Source organism: Hyperolius riggenbachi, chromosome 12, assembly GCF_040937935.1.
Source record: "Hyperolius riggenbachi isolate aHypRig1 chromosome 12, aHypRig1.pri, whole genome shotgun sequence".
Taxonomy (NCBI): domain Eukaryota; kingdom Metazoa; phylum Chordata; class Amphibia; order Anura; family Hyperoliidae; genus Hyperolius; species Hyperolius riggenbachi.
Genome location: NC_090657.1, coordinates 98178187 through 98197336, shown reverse-complemented (window position 1 = coordinate 98197336; position 19150 = coordinate 98178187). Strand labels below are relative to the sequence as shown.

Genomic DNA, 19150 nt, shown 5'->3' with positions numbered 1-19150 from the left:
CAAGATGGCGGCCATGAGTTTGATTACATGACGTCACTCTAAGCGTAACGCACGCTTAGAGTGACTCATCGGAGAGGGAACGGCCAGAAAAGGCGCAGCTTCCGAGACAAGCTGTCGCTTTTTCAGCGGGGGAGAGGAATCAATGATCGGCACCATAGCCCGATACATTGATTCCCTGGCTACCGAATCCGCGGCCGGGAGTGTGCGTGCACGCGCGCGATCGGCCGTGGGAGCGCGCGGTAGCGCGCATGGTTCCTGGACGTAGAAACTATGTCCATGAACCAAAATAGGTTAAACTGTCCATAAATTGCATCATATTTTGTTAACAAACTATAAAGCTAAAACTATCATGAAAACACACTTAAAGTAAACCAGAGATCTTAACAACTAAAGGTTTGATACTCACCTGGGTTTCTTCCCGCCCCATAAACTCGTCTAAGTCACACACCATTCTCCCGTGGTCTGCTGTTCAGCTGTGATCGGTAACTTGCTCAGTCGCGTCAGTCCAGGTCTACTGCGCATGCCCAGGAGGTCCATGCATGCGCAGAAGACATTTGATTTGGGTAAGAATCAAATCTTTAGTTGTTAAGATCTCTTGTACACTTTAAAGGGACTCACAGCTGAAAAAATAAAAATATTTTATACATACCTGGGGCTTCCTCCAGCCCCATCCGATTGGATTGCTCCCGCATCGCCGTCCTCTGCTGCCCGCAGCTTCAGGAACTGGGTCCCCACACTTCCGTCATCATGGCTAGTCTACACAGGAGAAGTGTGCCCTCTACGTATCTCTCCAGTGGCTGCTGGAGAGATACGCACACAGCGCACCTCTCTTACGTTAGACTGGCCCCGACTGACGGAAGTGCTGGGAACCGGTACCAGAGCTGCAGACATTGGAGGACGGCAGTGTGGGAGCGATCCACGCAGATGGGACTGGAGGAAGTCCCAGGTATGTATAAAATCTTTTTATTTTTCAGCTCTGGTACACTTTGGGCTTGATTCACAAAGCCGTGCTAACGCATAGCATGACCGTGCTGTATATTTAGCGCGCAATGTGACGAGCGTAAAGATTTACATGTGCGCGCTGATGCGGCAAAGCGCATTAACGCGCAAACACCTGCATTACCGCGCGCACATAAATCTTTATGCTTGTAAACCTTCACGCCCGTCACATTGCGCGCTAAACGCATAGTACAGTCGTGCTATGCGTTAACACGGCTTTGTAAATCAAGCCCTTTAAGTGCAAAACAACTTCCAAACATTGTTATCTGCTTACCGTTTTCATCATTGACAGGTCCAAAAATGATGTAGAGTAATTGGGCTTGATTCACCATTGGCCATGGTTTAAGTAGTCTTGTAAGCCAAAAGGCAATGTCATTGTTCTCGGTCCAGTGATCCAGCAACACATTACGACAGAAGAAACGCACTCGAACTTCTAGTTTGCGTGACTTTCCTGTGTAATTAGGAAGATTAACAGAAAGAACACTAAAATATGTTTGCGGACTTAATGACAACTGAAGCAAGAGGGATATGGAGGCTGCCATATTTATTTCCTTTTAAGCAATACCAGTGACCTGGTTGTCCTGCTGATCCTCTGCCTCTAATACTTTTAGCCATAGACCCTGAACAAGCATATGCACTGATGAGAAAAGTTTTGTGATAGTTTAGAGCCTAATTATTTACGTAATTTAGCAAATATGCATACATTTACATAAATTACAGTGGGATGCGAAAGTTTGGGCAACCTTGTTAATCGTCATGATTTTTCTGTATAAATCGTTGATTGTTACGATAAAAAATGTCAGTTAAATATATCATATAGGAGACACACACAGAGATATTTGAGAAGTGAAATTAAGTTTATTGGATTTACAGAAAGTGTGCAATAATTGTTTAAACAAAATTAGGCAGGTGCTTAAATTTCGGCACCACAAAAAAGAAATGAAATCAATATTTAGTACATCCTCTTTTTGCAGAAATTACAGCCTCTTAATGCTTCCTGTAGGTTCCAATGCAATGAGAGTCTGGATTCTGGTTAAAGGTATTTTGGACCTTTCCTCTTTACAAAACATGTCTACTTCATGCAGTTTTGCTGGCTTCCGAGCAAGGACAGCTCTCTTTAACTCACACCACAGATTTTCAATTATATTCTGGTCTGGGGACTGAGATGGCCATTCCAGAATGTTGTACTTGTTCCTCTGCATGAATACCTTAATGGATTTTAAGCAGTGCTTAGGGTCATTGTCTTGTTGAAAGATCCTGCCCCAGCGCAGCTTCATCTTTGTCACTGATTCCTGAACATTGGCCTCCAGAATCTGTTCTAAAGGTTTTGGAATCAATAAAATGACAACAGTGCCCAAATTTATGCACCTGCCTAATTGTATTTAAACAATTTTTGCACACAATAAAATGCAATAAACTTAATTTCACTTTTCAAATATCACTGTATGTGTCTCCAATATGATATATTTAACTGATATTTTTTATCGTAGCAAACAACGATTTATACAGGAAAATCCTGACGATTAACAAGGTTGCCCAAGCTTTCGCATCCCACTGTATCTAATTTGGTATCATGTATGACTGAGGACTAGCTTAAGGTATGCACATAGTCCTAGTTAATTGCAGCCTGGCTCCTGCTGGCTTGCAAACACTCTAGAAAGTGGTCCTTCTTCTTTAAGCTCCTACACTCAACTGACTTCCTGCCACTGGGCTGACCTCTATTTCTAGACTTGGCAGGAGCTGGTGGTGGACTGACATATGCAGCTGCATCAGTAGTTTAAAATTGAGGCTTATAAGAATTTCCAGCACCCTGTATCAGTCGCCATACACCCTAGACAAGTCTATAAATTTAGGTGGGTCCGACAGCGGGAAATTCTGAACAGTCTTAAAGAAGATGGACCTCCTTTCAGACAGTATAAGCTATCAAGACTGGAATCAACAAGACAGGAGCCACATTACAATAAACACAGAGAGTAGGGATTAAGCAGCCAATTATTACATCACTGGTGTACTCTTGATATAGTAATAACTTGTAAAAAGGATATCATTAAAAAAACTACACAAAAAGTTCATTGCATTTTGATAGTTACCACCCCAGACATTTTTAAACAGCTTTTCTCTGTGGCTGTGCTTAGGATAATTCTGATCCAGCTGATTTGAAGGGCAAGCTAGATATTTGGCTAGTTGATTACTGGAAAGAGGATATGGAGAGAGTATAAAATATTATATATAAATATGGTATGTGTTTCACGCAAGTGAAACATTGGTAAAAACGAACCATAATCTAATAAGCAACCACCAACCAGCATATACTGCTTAACTGCAACATTTTTATTGTGTACCAAAAAGTTCCATTATTCACATACAATATGTAATCCGGAACCACAGTAAGTTATAGTGGTCTATAAATATTGGGCTATCATGTTTAAAGTACATGAAAAGTTAGTATCCAACGCACAAGTAGAGACAGAATCTCCATATAATCAAATGGTAGATTTGTGTGGGACACACAGAGATTTACCGTTAAAGATAGAAGGAAAGAGAATATTATATCTCTGAAGAAATATATCAAGGCTATGATAATTCTTAAGGTCTTGGGGAAGAAATAATATAGGCAGGACATTTACAGAATTAGCGTTGTATGCCCCAGTGGAAAAAAGACTGCATTAGCAATGGTATATTTAACGATGGTGGAGAAAGAAATATGAGATGGAAAAACAGTTATAAAAGTAAGCATTAGAAAAATTTTAAAAACATACCAATTTTGAAAGCTTAAATGAGAACAAGCGAGACGCCATATTAGCTGGGCTACCTCATTCGGTGAGTCACAGGATGAAGCTCAGTCAGCATCGACATAAGAAGAGATAAAAAAAAGAGGATGCTCCCTTTGCTAATTGCAATTGGCACTGTTATTGGCCTGAGGAAGCAGGCTTAGACCGGTGAAACGCATTGCCTGTGCTAAATAAATATTTCTTTGTCTATACAAAGATCTCCTCATTGAGGTAAGCCACCTCATTTTTTCTATTTTATCTTGTTTAAGAATCTGTGGCAGGATCTGAAAATTGCTGTTCACAAACGCTGTCCATCTAATCAGACTGAGCTGGAGCTGTTTTGCAAAGAAGAATGGGCAAGGATTTCAGTCTCTAGATGTGCAAAGCTGGTAGAGACATACCCTAAAAGACTGGCAGCTGTAATTGCAGCAAAAGGTGGTTCTACAAAGTATTGACTCAGGGGGCTGAATAATTATGCACACCCCACTTTGCAGTTATTTAAAAAAAAATGTTTGGCATCATGTATGATTTTCGCTCCACGTCTCACGTGTACATCACTTTGTATTGGTTTTTTACATGGAATTCCAATAAAATTGATTTATGTTTGTGGCAGTAATATGACAAAATGTGGAAAACTTCAAGGGGGCCGAATGCTTTTGCAAACCACTGAACTATATAGAATTCACTGAAATCAAAACATGGGCAGTACAATACATATGTTATGTAAGTAGAACAAGTATTTATCTACCTAAATATGTGGGTTTTTCCTGGGATAGTATGGCTGTCCCTGCTGCTATAATTGGACTTAGCAGTTTTTGATCTGTAGTGGCCCTGCATGATCTATATGTCTGAAACCTGAGTATGTTTACATCTTGCTATGGTTTAATGTAGGACAGGTTAACAATATTCAATCATGGAGGACATCTTAGGGCTAATAGTCCAATACGTATAGACCACTATAACTTATTGTGGTTTTAAATGACATAAGGGGCCATATGCAATTCCCTTTTTCTTCTAAGTTTTCTCCCAGGTGATATTTTCACATTTTATCAATAGAATGCCATTTAAGAGACACCAGCAAGCAAGAAAATACTCAAAATAATTTGACAGTACTTTTTCACCTTCTTTTTCAGTTACAGAGTGCTACAAAGTTATTTTAAACAGAAGATGAAAACTTATCTCCAAGGAGAAAACTTAGGTGAAAAAGTGAATTGCATATGGGCCGTTGTATGTGAATTATGTGACTTTTTGCTACATAATAAATATTTACCAGTTGGGCAATATATGCTGGTTAGTTGTTGCCAGTGTCGGACTGGGAGGTGGAAAAACTAAGAAAATCCACCTGCTGGCCAAGCAGCAATAACCCTGTGTTATCACTCCCAATAGAAACCTGCAGCAAGTCTTCACTGTGAGCAGCAACACCTGATTACTGCTGCTTGGCCAGCTGGTGAATTTCCTTAGCTTCTCCAGCTCCCAGTCCGACACTAGTGGTTGCTTGTTGGTTTGTAGACTCTGTAATATTCTCTACCTTAAAGTGAACCTTCAGACTAAAAATCTACTCAGCAGCACTGAAAAACTTGGTGTTTCTTTAACAGTTTCACAGCATCAGAACTTGCCTCATTTTTAGCTGAACAGAAGAAAACTGCCTGGGCATTTTTCCCCTGATCCTGTGCAAAGCATGATGGGATTTATGATGTTGTTGTTCTCGTTCTGCTGTTTTTGCGCAAATTGGTTTTGGTTTTTTTATTTTGAATTTGAGATTTGAAGCCTAGTGCGCGCAGCTGGGAGGGGTGATCAGGACACAGGACAGTTGGAACGTTGTCTCATGCTCCCTGTCACCTCCTTTCAACCAAAAAGATGGCTGCCCCCATGAAAAAGATCGCTGCCCCCACGAAATCACATACATTTGCCTGTTCTTTTAAAGCAGGATGGGTAAGAGATTATATTACCTATCTATTTTAATTACCATAACTAATGTAACTTAATGACAGTATGTTTGTTTAGGCTGAAGTTCCTCTTTCAGGTGAATCTTCCCCTCAGTCACAAAGTTTAGAAATACAATTTTTTTTCCGCTAACTGCTGTGACCAACAGTGCACGGAATTCCCCACTACTGTGATCAACAATGCTAGGCGATCCAAAGAGCTGTGAGCAGTAATGGAAGAACACGACCCAGAGTGCTTTTCCATGAAACGTTGGAATGAGAATTCTTAAGATGTACTGCTTTCAAAAATTAAAAACCCCTCTTCTGCCCTATAATCTTATCCAGACGTGGAACTGAGAGTGGGCCTGTTCTGATCATTTACCGCCATATCTGGCAGCCTCTTGGGATCTGACTATATCAGTGATGCATATTTTCCTCTGTTTAGAGATAGTGGCATTGTGCCTGAAACAGAAATCCCACACAAGGCGTTCTGCTAGCTTCAAGATCAATACTGATGTGGACACAGTGCCAGACAGAGCAGAAAGCAGAATATGGCACCCTTTACCAGGCAAATGTTATACTGATATTATCCAGGATTTAACAGCAATAAACCACAATTACTGCATTATATGAGCTCACACTATAATTAATTTTCCACTCTCCAGTATTTTATTTCTTCACAATACTAAATGACCAAGCATTTTTTTGACAAAGCAAAACGTTCCTAAAAGTTAATATTTGTTTAGTATCTATCTACCCCCATGCTTACTTCCCAAGCAGCACCTGCTATTTAACTGGCCTGCTGGTCTGGTCGGTCAGCAAATTTAAATGTAGTGCGGTCTCCTGACCACAATCCCACGCAGCTTACAAGAGGTGCACACTGGAGATGTCGCGAACTTCCGATTTTCGGTTCGCGAACCCCGTTCGCGGACCTTCGCAGAAGGTTCGGTTCGCGGAAAAGTTTGCGAACCGCAATAGACTTCAATGGGGAAGCGAACTTTGAAAAATAGAAAAAATTATGCTGGCCACAAAAGTGATGGAAAAGATGTTTCAAGGGGTCTAACATCTGGAGGGGGGCATGGCGGAGTGGGATACATGGCCAAAGTCCCGGGGAAAAATCTGGATTTGACTCAAAGCAGCGTTTTAAGGGCAGAAATCACATTGAATGCTAAATTGCAGGCCTAACGTGCTTTCAAACATCTTGCATGTGTATACATCAATCAGGGAGTGTAATTAGAGTTCTGCTTCACACTGACACACCAAACTCACTGTGTAACGCACCGCAAACAGCTGTTTGCGTAGTGAAGGCCGTGCTGGACTGGTGAGCACCGTGGCCAGAGTGTAGGCCGTGGCATTTTTCAAGCCCATATGGTCGCCGGGCTGTGGTAGCTCAATGATAGAACAACAGTGACTGTCCAGCTGATCAAATTTGGTCTGACCACAATGAAGCAACGACCTTATTATCTTTTGTGTGCCACCCCCACCCGAGACACTCAAATAGCCGGCAGTCATTGCTTCATTGTGATACGCAAGCCCCTTCACCGCGGCAAGGTAATGATCACGAAGGGGGATGGGCACATGTACATGCCTTTTGTTTTTTTGTTGCAGCCGCCCGCAGTGCAGCCAGAAAAATTAGGCAGGCATGTACATGCACCAGAAAAATTAGTGTAGCGGCGGCCTTAAAAATTCAGGAATCCGCCTAGAGTCCTGGACCCTGTTGGTGGTGGCGGAGAAGGCAAGCGGCCTGCAGGCAGAGATGCTGTGTGTGGGGACTGACTTAGTCTTCGGTCGTGCAGTAGCCCTCCGGGATCCATTCCTCATTCATTTTGATAAAGGTCAGGTACTGAACACTGTCGTGACTTAGGCGACTTCTCTTCTCAGTAACTATGCCTCCAGCTGCACTGAAGGTCCTTTCTGACAGGACGCTTGCGGCAGGGCAAGAGAGAAGTTGTATGGCAAATTGGGACAGTTCTGGCCACAGGTCAAGCCTGCGCAACCAGTAGTCCAAGGGTTCATCGTCGCTTTTCGCAGTGTCTACATCCACACTCAAGGCCAGGTAGTCGGCTACCTGCCGGTCCAGGCGTTGGTGGAGGGTGGATCCGGAAGGACTATGGCGAGGAGTTGGACTAAAGAATGTCCGCATGTCCGACATCACCCTGAGATCGCTGGAGCGTCCTGTCCTTGCCTGCGTGGACTTGGGAGGAGGAGGGTTACTGCCAGTGGTACCTTGATTGCGTTGTGCAGCCACATCACCCTTAAACGCATTGTAAAGCATCATCGACAGCTTGTTCTGCAAGTGCTGCATCCTTTCCGCCTTCTGTTGAGTTGTTAACAGGTCCGCCACTTTGTGCCTGTACCGAGGGTCTAGTAGCGTGGCCACCCAGTACAGGTCATTCGACTTGAGTTTTTTGATACGGGGGTCCCTCAACAGGCTGGACAACATGAAAGAGGCCATCTGCACAAAGCTGGATGCAGACGTACTCTCCATCTCCTCTTGCTCTTTCTCAGTGACGGGACGCAACTCATCTTCCTCCCCCCAGCCACGAACAATACCACGGGAACGTGGAGCAGCAGAAGCCCCCTGTGACGGCTGCCGCAGTTGTTCTTCTTCCGCCGCCTCTTCCTCCTCCACAGAAACACCTTCCTCATCATCACCATCATCAGAGTCTGACTCCTCTCCTTCCCCACACGACTCTTCTTCTTCCCCCTTCTCCTCCCCCCTCTGTGCTGCCACAGGTGTTGTGGGAACATCGGGTTCAGGTGTAAATGGCTCCCATGACTCCTGCTGCCGTAACTCTTCTCGTTCACGCTCCTCCACAGCTGTATCCACCACTCTACGCACGGCACACTCCAGAAAGTAGGCGTAGGGGATCAAGTCGCTGATGGTGCCCTCATCGCGACTCACCAGTTTGGTCACCTCCTCAAAGGGCTCCATGACCCTGCATGCATTTTGCATCAGTGTCCAGTTTTTGGGCCACAACATCCCCATCCTCCCAGATTGTGTCCTTGTACTGTAATGATACAGGTACTGGGTGACGGCTTTCTCCTGGTCTAGCAGGCGAGAGAACATAAGCAGGGTGGAATTCCAGCGAGTCGGGCTATCGCAAATCAGGCGTATCACCGGCAAGTTGTTTCTACGCTGAATGTCCGCAAAGCGTGCCTTGTAAGAGCGCCTGAAATGCCCACACAACTTCCTGGCCTGCTTCAGGACGTCCTGTAGGCCTGGGTACTTGGACTCAAATCTTTGCACGACCAGATTCAGCACATGTGCCATGCAGGGTATGTGTGTCAGCTTTCCCAAATTCAACGCAGCAATGAGATTGCTGCCGTTGTCACACACCACGTTGCCGATCTCAAACTTGTGCGGGGTCAGCCATTGCTCCACCTGTTTGTTAAGAGCAGCCAGGAGAGCTGCTCCAGTGTGACTCTCCGCTTTCAGGCAAGACATGTCTAACACTGCATGACACCGTTGTACCTGGCATGCAGCATAGGCTTCTGGGGTGCTGGGGCTGTGTAGCTGGAGAGGAGATCGTGGCACCAGCCAAGGAGGAGGAGGAGGATGACGACAGCGAAGCGGTGGTAGCAGGTGGAGAGGAGGTGGCTGGAGGCCTACCTGCAAGCCGTGGAGGTGTGACAAGTCGGTCCGCTGCGCAGCCACGTACTCCCTGCTTGCTGCCATCGGTCACCAGGTTGACCCAATGGGCTGAAAAAGTCTGCAGCAGCTCACCCTTTCCTCTCTCTAGCAGGCACACGAGTGAGTGTAATGGCCGCCGGACCCTGCCTTATATAAGGGGGGGTGGGGCTCCAGGGCTTAGTGTAGCCTGAATGGCTACAATGTGCCTGCTGACTGTAATGCAGAGGGTCAAAGTTGACCCTTATAGTGCATTATGGGGCGAATCGAACTTCCGCAAAAGTTCGCCTGGTGCAGGCGAGCGCGAACCTCCTAAGTTCGCCTGGAACCGTTCGCCGGCGAACCGTTCGCTACATCTCTGGTGCACACTCAGTCCGCCAGAATACCAGACAGGACAAAGATCCAAAAGCATGCAGGGACCAGCACTCTCCACAAAGTCTTTTCCCCAAAACTCCCAGACTTCCTTTGTTTAAAATCTTGACATACAAAATAGTAAAATCATGACAGGACCAGGAGAGATCCACAGCAATTAGATAACTATCAAAAATGGTCAATGTCCATCAAATAGCTTTCCCCCCCCCCCCCGATCCAACAGGCTGTAAAAGTGGAGAAATGGGTAGACATAAAGTTCACAACATCATTTGTCCCAAATAAATCAGCGACAGACACCTAGAGCTGTGTCAAGCTTTACGCCCATCCTCAAGCCAAGGAAACATCCTGTGAACTTTGTGTCTACCCGTTTCTTCACTTTTACAGCCTGTAATTCTGGTCCGCCCATGCTAGATTCGGTACTGCAGGTCTGGACACATTACTGTGTCTTTAAACATGCTGACTGGCTTAACCCTGTAGACCAGTCAAATAGCAGGTGCTGCTTGGTGAAGACACATTGCCTTCCATCATCAAATGATTATGCTAGCTAAGCCTTCATTTTTTTTCCTCTGCTTTCTTTCTTTAACATAAGTAGCGTATTCCCTCCTGTGCTTATATTGAGCTGTAGGACTATGCCAATAAACTTTGCACTTTAATTGTACAACAGGGCGATCTTCCTGAGGGACTTTGGGTTCTGTGTGCGGGTTCCAAAGAATGTTTTCAGTTCATATGAGGAAATGTTATACAGATCTTATCTATATCGCTGATACTAGACCTGTTTTACTGAAGAGTAAACACCCAGGTTGAAATGAAGGACATTCAGGGGAGTCATTTAATAAAGTAAAAATGCAGTAACTGAAGAGCAGAGAACTTTCACTGTGCTTGCACCAAACTCCAGTCAGGTGCAGAGAACTATGTCAAATCCTGCGCTCCTCATTGGAAGTTTGAATGGACAACAGGTCCCCACTGCACATCTTCTTTAAAGTGACAGTGAAGCGAAAATAAACTTATGAGATAATTAATTATATGTGTAGAACAGATAATTAATAGAACATTAGTAGCAAAGTAATTTTTTTCAGTTATATAGCTTTATTTATAACATTGCATCATTCTGTCATATTTGCAGTTTAGAAACCCCACTCTGAATGACTCTCTGTAAAGCAGATCAGAGCTAATGACCCTTTGAACTTCCCTGCAGTAAAACCTTTGCTATCTCTCACTGTTTTTTTGGCTGTTTAAGCTATTCAGAAAACAGGACTGAGTTCAACCAAGTTGGTGGAATAGCTCAGAGAAGCTCTTTTGCATACATAACAACTCAAGTGTTTTAATTCTTCCTGTACTGAAAAACAAAATAAGATTTTTTTTTCTTTGCTAGTAATGTTCTATTTGTTATCTGTATTACAATTACAATTAATTACCCCATAAGTTTATTTTCACTTCAGATTTGCTTTAAGATAGGCACATATTATATAATGTCTTAATAGATTAGTAGTTAGATTCAATAAAATATATTGGGCACTATTTACAAAACATCTCATAAAAGACTTATCTATCACCTTATTGATAACAATAAACTTTCAGCACATTTACAAGCAAAATAATCACTCTAAGTAAGTTGTTCCTGATGAACGTCATTTCAATACTACTTTGCTTACCTAATTAATATTCTATGTTTGTTCTTTGGGAGCTTAAATATGTAACATAGATAAGGTAAAAACAGAGGAAAAACGTGAAAAAGCTTTGTGAATCATGCCCATTGTGGTTGATTTCCGAAATGATGGTACCGTATATTATCAAATATAAGTCAACCTTTTGTATAAGTCGACCCCAATATTTTGACACTCTTAAGCTACATCTACACGGAGCGATCCGGCGGCTTGATTAGCCGCCGGATTGCCTCTTCTGCATCCCCACGCGTACCCGCCGCGTCCCTGCTCGTCCGCGCGTGCGTCGGATTCGTTCCCCCGCTCGTCTCCGCCGGCGCCGCTTATCTTCCGCTCGATTCCCTGCCATTGTCCCCACATGGGGAACGAGCAGGGAATCAGGGGTGGCGAGATCCAACCTGTCGGATCTTATCAATCGAGCCGCATCAGCGGCTCGATTGATAAGTCACATGCTAGTCACATTGCTCCATGTAGATGTAGCTTTAAGCTGAAATGTTTCAATTACTGAAATATACACTCACCTAAAGGATTATTAGTAAAACCTGTTCAATTTATCATTAATGCAATTATCTAATCAACCAATCACATGGCAGTTTCTTCAATGCATTTAGGGGTGTGGTCCTGGTCAAGACAATCTCCTGAACTCCAAACTGAATGTCAGAATGGGAAAGAAAGGTGATTTAAGCAATTTTGAGCGTGGCATGGTTGTTGGTGCCAGGCGGGCCGGTCTGAGTATTACACAATCTGCTCAGTTACTGGGATTTTCACGCACAACCATTTCTAGGGTTTACAAAGAATGGTGTGAAAAGGGAAAAACATCCAGTATGCGGCAGTCCTGTGGGCAAAAATGTCTTGTTGATGCTAAAGGTCAGAGGAGAATGGGCTGACTGATTCAAGCTGATAGAAGAGCAACGTTGACTGAAATAACCACTCGTTACAACCGAGGTATGCAGCAAAGCATTTGTGAAGCCACAACAGGCACAACCTTGAGGCGGATGGGCTACAACAGCAGAAGACCCCACCGGGTACCACTCATCTCGACTACAAATTGGAAAAAGAGGCTATAATTTGCACAAGCTCACCAAAATTGGTCAGTTGAAGACTGGAAAAATGTTGCCTGGTCTGATGAGTCTCGATAGAGTCACATTTTGGCGTAAACAGAATGAGAACGTGGATCCATCATGCCCTGTTGGTGGTGGTGTAATGGTGTGGGGGATGTTTTCTTGGCACACTTTAGGCCCCTTAGTGCCAATTGGGCATCATTTACATGCCATGGGCTACCTGAGCATTGTTTCTGACCATGTCCATCACTTCATGACCACCATGTACCCATCCTCTGATGGTTACTTCCAGCAGGATAATGAACCATGCTACAAAGCTCGAATCATTTCAGATTGGTTTCTTGAACATGACAATGAGTTCACTGTACTAAAATGGCCACCACAGTCACCAGATCTCAACCCAATAGAGCATCTTTGGGATGTGATGGAACCGGAGCTTTGTGCCTCGGGTGTGCATCCCACAAATCCCCATCAACTGCAAGATGCTATCCAATATGGGCCAACATTTCTAAAGAATGCTTTCAGCACCTTGTTGAATCAATGCCACGTAGAATTAAGGCAGTTCTGAAGGCGAAAGGGGGTCAAACACCGTATTAGTATGGTGTTCCTAATAATCCTTTAGGTGAGTGTAAGTCTATCTAGAAAACTCTGCACCTGATTATGCAGCCTAAATAACACACTCCTGAGAGATTGCTTTCACAGACAGAGGAGACACGTTGTGTAAAGTGGAACAAAGCAAAATGACACAACAAAGTATGTGGGTCATCTACAATTTTATGGAGCCGACTGCACTACTGCTATCACCTGTGATAAAATATCATGTGCAATCACTCTCTCTCCCTTCCTGTAGCACTAAAGTTGTGAACTACTCTGATCCCTTCCCACCCACCACAATCTAAAGTGGAGGACACTTTTCACTGCCCCCCCATACTGATACAATCCTCTTCCTCATGCTGGTGTGCCTACATCAATGTACTACCAGCTGCCAATGTCACCATAGTTACACTGCACAGACCAGCGTGTGTGAGGGTGAGGAGATGATGCAGCACCTGGTGGTGGGAATAGTGAAGGATGAAGCTTCTGCTTCGGGCTCTGCATTGTATCACAGGGAGGGGGAGACAGTGAGAATTGACTCCCCATTTAGATTGTGGTGGGTGGAGAAGGGGTCAAACTAAGTCACTATGGGGAGGGGGAGAGATTTTTATTGTTTTATAAAGATATGAACAATTGACACACAATAATTAGTGGCACATCAGAAAGGTCTAACTACAAACCTTCACCAATACTTTTTCTCACAAACTACAACCATTTATAGATGATGCTAAAATTACAGCGGTTTTAACATGTTTAGAAATGCTCTATACTTAAGACAAAGCACGTGAAAAAATACATTCAAATGGAACAAGGCCAGTCTTTTGGCTTAGCCCGCTGGCTATTTCTGTCAAACTTCTATTTGGATCTCAGAACTAATTATGTTCCACTAAAGTTCCCCAGTATAGACTTCATTATTAAATAGCATAGATGTAGACTATACTGTACTGCTGATCTTATATGGGCATGTTAAACAAAGCTCTGAGAAACCTCCCTTTGTCTCTAGACACAGTCAGACAGGTTCTAAGAATGCCTGGCTTCAACTTAAAACACAGAGCAATACAGTCATAAGAAGGTTAATCCTTTGGAAACAAATGGACTGTTATACATCACCCTACAGCTCATATTCTTCGCAACACAATATTTTTGTTCTTAGTAGAGGAACTATACGTAACTACAGCTCAGTTATAAATGAGGTAGAGGTATCTGCAGAAGTATGTCTCATAAAATCTGCACTAAGTGAATGGACAGAATTTTCCTGGCACAGCAGGTTGTCTAATGGCCAATGACACAATATCCTTTCAGGTACCAGAGACCCAAGTATTGGCACAATGTAAAATAAAGTGGCAATTATACTGTAGTTTAGTGGATCAACCTCATTATCTTTGAAGACAGTAAATACTCTGATAAATAATTCAACAAACCAGGTCTGGATTTTTAAAACTTTGCCATTTACTTTGTGACAAATGATTGCAGCTCTCACCTGGGCATTATTGGAAAAGAGTGCAAATAGTTGAAAGACGAGTAAATTAGCAGTTGTGTGATTGCACTTTCATGCAGGACCCTGCAATACACATTTTTTTAAGCTTAGGTTGTCTTGGATATAAAACAATAAAAATTGTAATTGAATTAGAACTACCACTGCTAATCAGCATAACACCGCAACTTCCCGACGTCACGCCAGTCATTAATGCTTGCACGAAATCGGTTCATGCACGTGTTTGGTAATGTGAAAGAGCCCTTAGATTGTAAGCTTGCAAGGGTAGCTTACAATCCTTTAAAAGCCTTTTCTCTCTACACAGAACATGGCAGCACAACTGAGGCTTTCAAAGCTGCATCTGAACAAACCAAAAGACTTCTGGAACAATGTCCTTTTCACGGATGAGAACATAATGTAGATGTTTGGCCAAAATGTACAGTGCCACATTTATTGAAAACCGAAGCACAGCATATAGAGTAAGCACATACCCCTCATAACAGTTAGGTATGGCAGCAGAGGGGTGATGATTTGGGCTTGTCTTGCAGCCACAGGACATGCGTACCTTGAAGTCACTGGGTCGACCATGAACTCCTCTGTATTCTAGAGTCACATGTAAGGCCATATGTGCAATAGCTGAAGCTTGGTTTAAATTGGGTGATGCAAAAGGACAAGTACAAAAACAAATTTACAATGGAATACAGAATGGTTGAAATCAAAATAATGCTGTGGTGGGCCATTAAGAGTGCTAGGCATAAACAAATTCCCAAAAACCTCAATAAACTGAATCAATCTGGTAAAGAAAAAAAGGGCCAAGATTTTACCACAATGCGATTATCCCACAGAAAATTATTATGTTAAATTATTGCTGCTATACACTTGAGCTTATATTTTAACAATTTAAGGAACAGCTGATTATTTTACTGAGTTCTGATGCGTACAACCTTCAATTTGGAAGAGGATGTACCGTATATACAGGGAGTGCAGAATTATTAGGCAAGTTGTATTTTTGAGGAATAATTTTATTATTGAACAACAACCGTGTTCTCAACGAACCCAAAAAACTCATTAATATCAAAGCTGAATATTTTTGAAAGTAGTTTTTAGTTTGTTTTTAGTTTTAGCTATTTTAGGGGGATATCTGTGTGTGCAGGTGACTATTACTGTGCATAATTATTAGGCAACTTAACAAAAAACAAATATATACCCATTTCAATTGTTTATTTTTAACCAGTGAAACCAATATAACATCTCAACATTCACAAATATACATTTCTGACATTCAAAAACAAAACAAAAACAAATCAGTGACCAATATAGCCACCTTTCTTTGCAAGGACACTCAAAAGCCTGCCATCCATGGATTCTGTCAGTGTTTTGATCTGTTCACCATCAACATTGCGTGCAGCAGCAACCACAGCCTCCCAGACACTGTTCAGAGAGGTGTACCTCCTTGTAAATCTCACATTTTATGATGGACCACAGGTTCTCAATGGGGTTCAGATCAGGTGAACAAGGAGGCCATGTCATTAATTTTTCTTCTTTTATACCCTTTCTTGCCAGCCACGCTGTGGAGTACTTGGATGCGTGTGATGGAGCATTGTCCTGCATGAAAATCATGTTTTTCTTGAAGGATGCAGACTTCTTCCTGTACCACTGCTTGAAGAAGGTGTCTTCCAGAAACTGGCAGTAGGACTGGGAGTTGAGCTTGAGCAACCCGAAAAGGCCCCACAAGCTCATCTTTGATGATACCAGCCCAAACCAGTACTCCACCTCCACCTTGCTGGCGTCTGAGTCGGACTGGAGCTCTCTGCCCTTTACCAATGCAGCCACGGCCCATCCTTCTGGCCCATCAACACTCACTCTCATTTCATCAGTCCATAAAACCTTAGAAAAATCAGTCTTGAGATATTTCTTGGCCCAGTCTTGACGTTTCAGCTTGTGTGTCTGGTTCAGTGGTGGTCGTCTTTCAGCCTTTGTTACCTTGGCCATGTCTCTGAGTATTGCACACCTTGTGCTTTTGGGCACTCCAGTGATGTTGCAGCTCTGAAATATGGCCAAACTGGTGGCAAGTGGCATCTTGGCAGCTGCACGCTTGACTTTTCTCAGTTCATGGGCAGTTATTTTGCGCCTTGGTTTTTCCACACGCTTCTTGCGACCCTGTTGACTATTTTGAATGAAACGCTTGATTGTTCGATGATCACGCTTCAGAAGCTTTGCAATTTTAAGAGTGCTGCATCCCTTTGCAAGATATCTCACTATTTTTAACTTTTCTGAGCCTGTCAAGTCCTTCTTTTGACCCATTTTGCCAAAGGAAAGGAAGTTGCCTAATAATTATGCACACCTGATATAGGGTGTTGATGTCATTAGACCACACCCCTTCTCATTACAGAGATGCACATCACCTAATATGCTTAATTGGTAGTAGGCTTTCGAGCCTATACAGCTTGGAGTAAGACAACATGCATAAAGAGGATGATGTGGTCAAAATATTCATTTGCCTAATAATTCTGCACTCCCTGTACTCACGTATAAGCCAAGGTACCCACTTTTCCCTCAAAAACCAGGAAAAAGTGATTGACTTGCGTATAATCCCCCTCCCCAGTATAGCCCCCTCCACAGTGGCCAGATGTTCCCCCAGTACAAGTTAGCCCCCCTCCCCATAGCCAGATATATCCCAAGGATGATACAGCTGTGTCTCAAAAAGCCACGAGATGGCGTCATTGATATGAGACACAGTGATTGTTGCACTGCTGACACATTGTTTGCACCCTCCACCCCACAAGCCAGGGGGCATAGGTAGTCCTGAGCAGTGCACTCTGCACACCATGTTGCTGGGGATGGGGGGCAAGGACACAGCAGGGAGCCAACTGGCAAGAGATCACTAGTGCACAATCCTTACACTCCTCTGCCAGTAATAAAACCTTCTCCACCATCTGTTTTGCTCCGCTGACTTGCATATAAGCCAAGGGGTAACTTTTCAGCACATTTTTAATGCTGAAAAATTAGGCTTATACGCAGGTATATACATTACTTTCTTTATTTATTTTCTCATGACTGTATTTTAAACCAGCTAGCACCAGACAGCATAGAAGCTAGAAGGTGGTGTAAAAACTAGTGCAAATACATTTTTTCAAATAAACAATACTATATGCAGTAGGCTTCATGAAATAAGCCATTGTGTTGGCACTTTACCTGGCTTGCTGCCTACCAGACTCTGGACTTTACGTTGTAAGTCAGTTGAGTCACAGATAAAAGTGTACACCCTGTTGCACTCAAGCTCATCCCAGCCAGCTGTGAGAATCTAAATAGTAGCAAAAGTAAGAAAAAAGTAAATTAAGTAATGTGCCATTGGCCTCAGAGCTAAATGCAGTAGATTTAGAGGGACGCTGACAGATGGCAAGTGATGTATCACTCCTTAGGGCTCGTTTTCATGCAGCACAGGACCCTGTGGCTCTCTCACTCCTGGTGGGGCTTGCGATCCCGTTCATTATACTGAATGGGGTCGCAGGCTGAAGTGCCCCAAAATGCAGCAAACCATGTGCAGCAATTCAGGGGTGAATCCCCACACATAAATGGAAATGGCAGACAGTGCATTCTATGCACTGTCTGCTATCCCTGAAATCGCGTTTCCATAAGCGCGCATGAAAGCGTGCTATATGGAAACGAGCCCTTAACCAAATTAAAAAAAAACATTTGATAGTGATGGAATTGGCTACTCTGTGTACTTGATCTCAAATTTCATCAGACATCTTAGAATCCATTGAACAGCTCGTGTTCTACAGCTCCACACAGAGCAACACTATGTGGTTTAGTCAGAGCCCAGACCTAACCCTACTGAAAATCTGTAGAATTATGAAACTTGCAGACTGTAGTCTTCAAGTGGTCATTATCCAGTTTGACTGAGATTGATCTGTTCTGCACAGAGAATGGACGAGCACGCCATATGTATCATTGCCCTATTCCTGGAAACATCACCTCATTTCTGTCAATCTAATGTCCAATAAGGATGACACACAACCTTGCATGTGGTAATCTTGAAAGGTTGTTCAAACAACAAGATACCTTTCATGACAATGACTAATCTTTTTTGTAAGTATTTATGGGCCTTTAGATGTTCTGTTCACATATGGATATGGCTTCCACAAGATTAGAGGCTGGTGCAGGGAAGAGCAAGTTAGTTTGCTTTGAAGGTACAGTCAACGGAATCCTAAACTTGAAATAACTGGGAGTATTGGGGGTTTGGGTAATGAAAGACACCACAAGCCATTTTACCACACGCTTTTAGTGAGCGCACACCTGGTTGGCACTGAGGAAAGACAAATTTAGTGTATGACCTTGGTATGAAACTGTGATTGGTTCAGTCATTAAAGTGATATAAACATGTCTGAATCTATATGGGGAGGGTGCAGCCTGTGTTGGGGGAGAAGATGGTTAAAAGGTTAGATTTAATTTTAATATAGCATCTGGGAGGAGGAGGTAGATATAAAGAGAACATGTGGACAAGACAGAGTAGGTAGGCAATGGAAGTCTGGGAGTATAAAGCCTTGTGCACATCCTAGGTTAACGTCACTGCAAACTAATGAACAGTCGTCATTGAACATCTATCCTTGCAGATCCATTTGTATGAATGTCATTCATGGGACACTTTGAATGCAACCAGGA

The 19150-nt window shown here is 43.2% G+C and overlaps 1 protein-coding gene across 3 annotated transcripts in view; it reads right to left on the bottom strand.

Annotated features, from left to right (window-relative positions):
* The window catches only part of FBXO47 (F-box protein 47), a 274591-nt gene that overhangs the window by 53519 nt on the left and 201922 nt on the right, over positions 1-19150 (bottom strand). For all 3 annotated transcript variants that reach the window (XM_068262737.1, XM_068262736.1, XM_068262738.1), the window contains 2 exons: positions 17681-17789; positions 1274-1450 (listed from right to left, as the gene is read on the bottom strand). In XM_068262737.1, coding sequence (XP_068118838.1) covers positions 1274-1450; positions 17681-17789 — 286 coding nt within the window. The remainder of the gene's footprint in view (positions 1-1273; positions 1451-17680; positions 17790-19150) is intronic.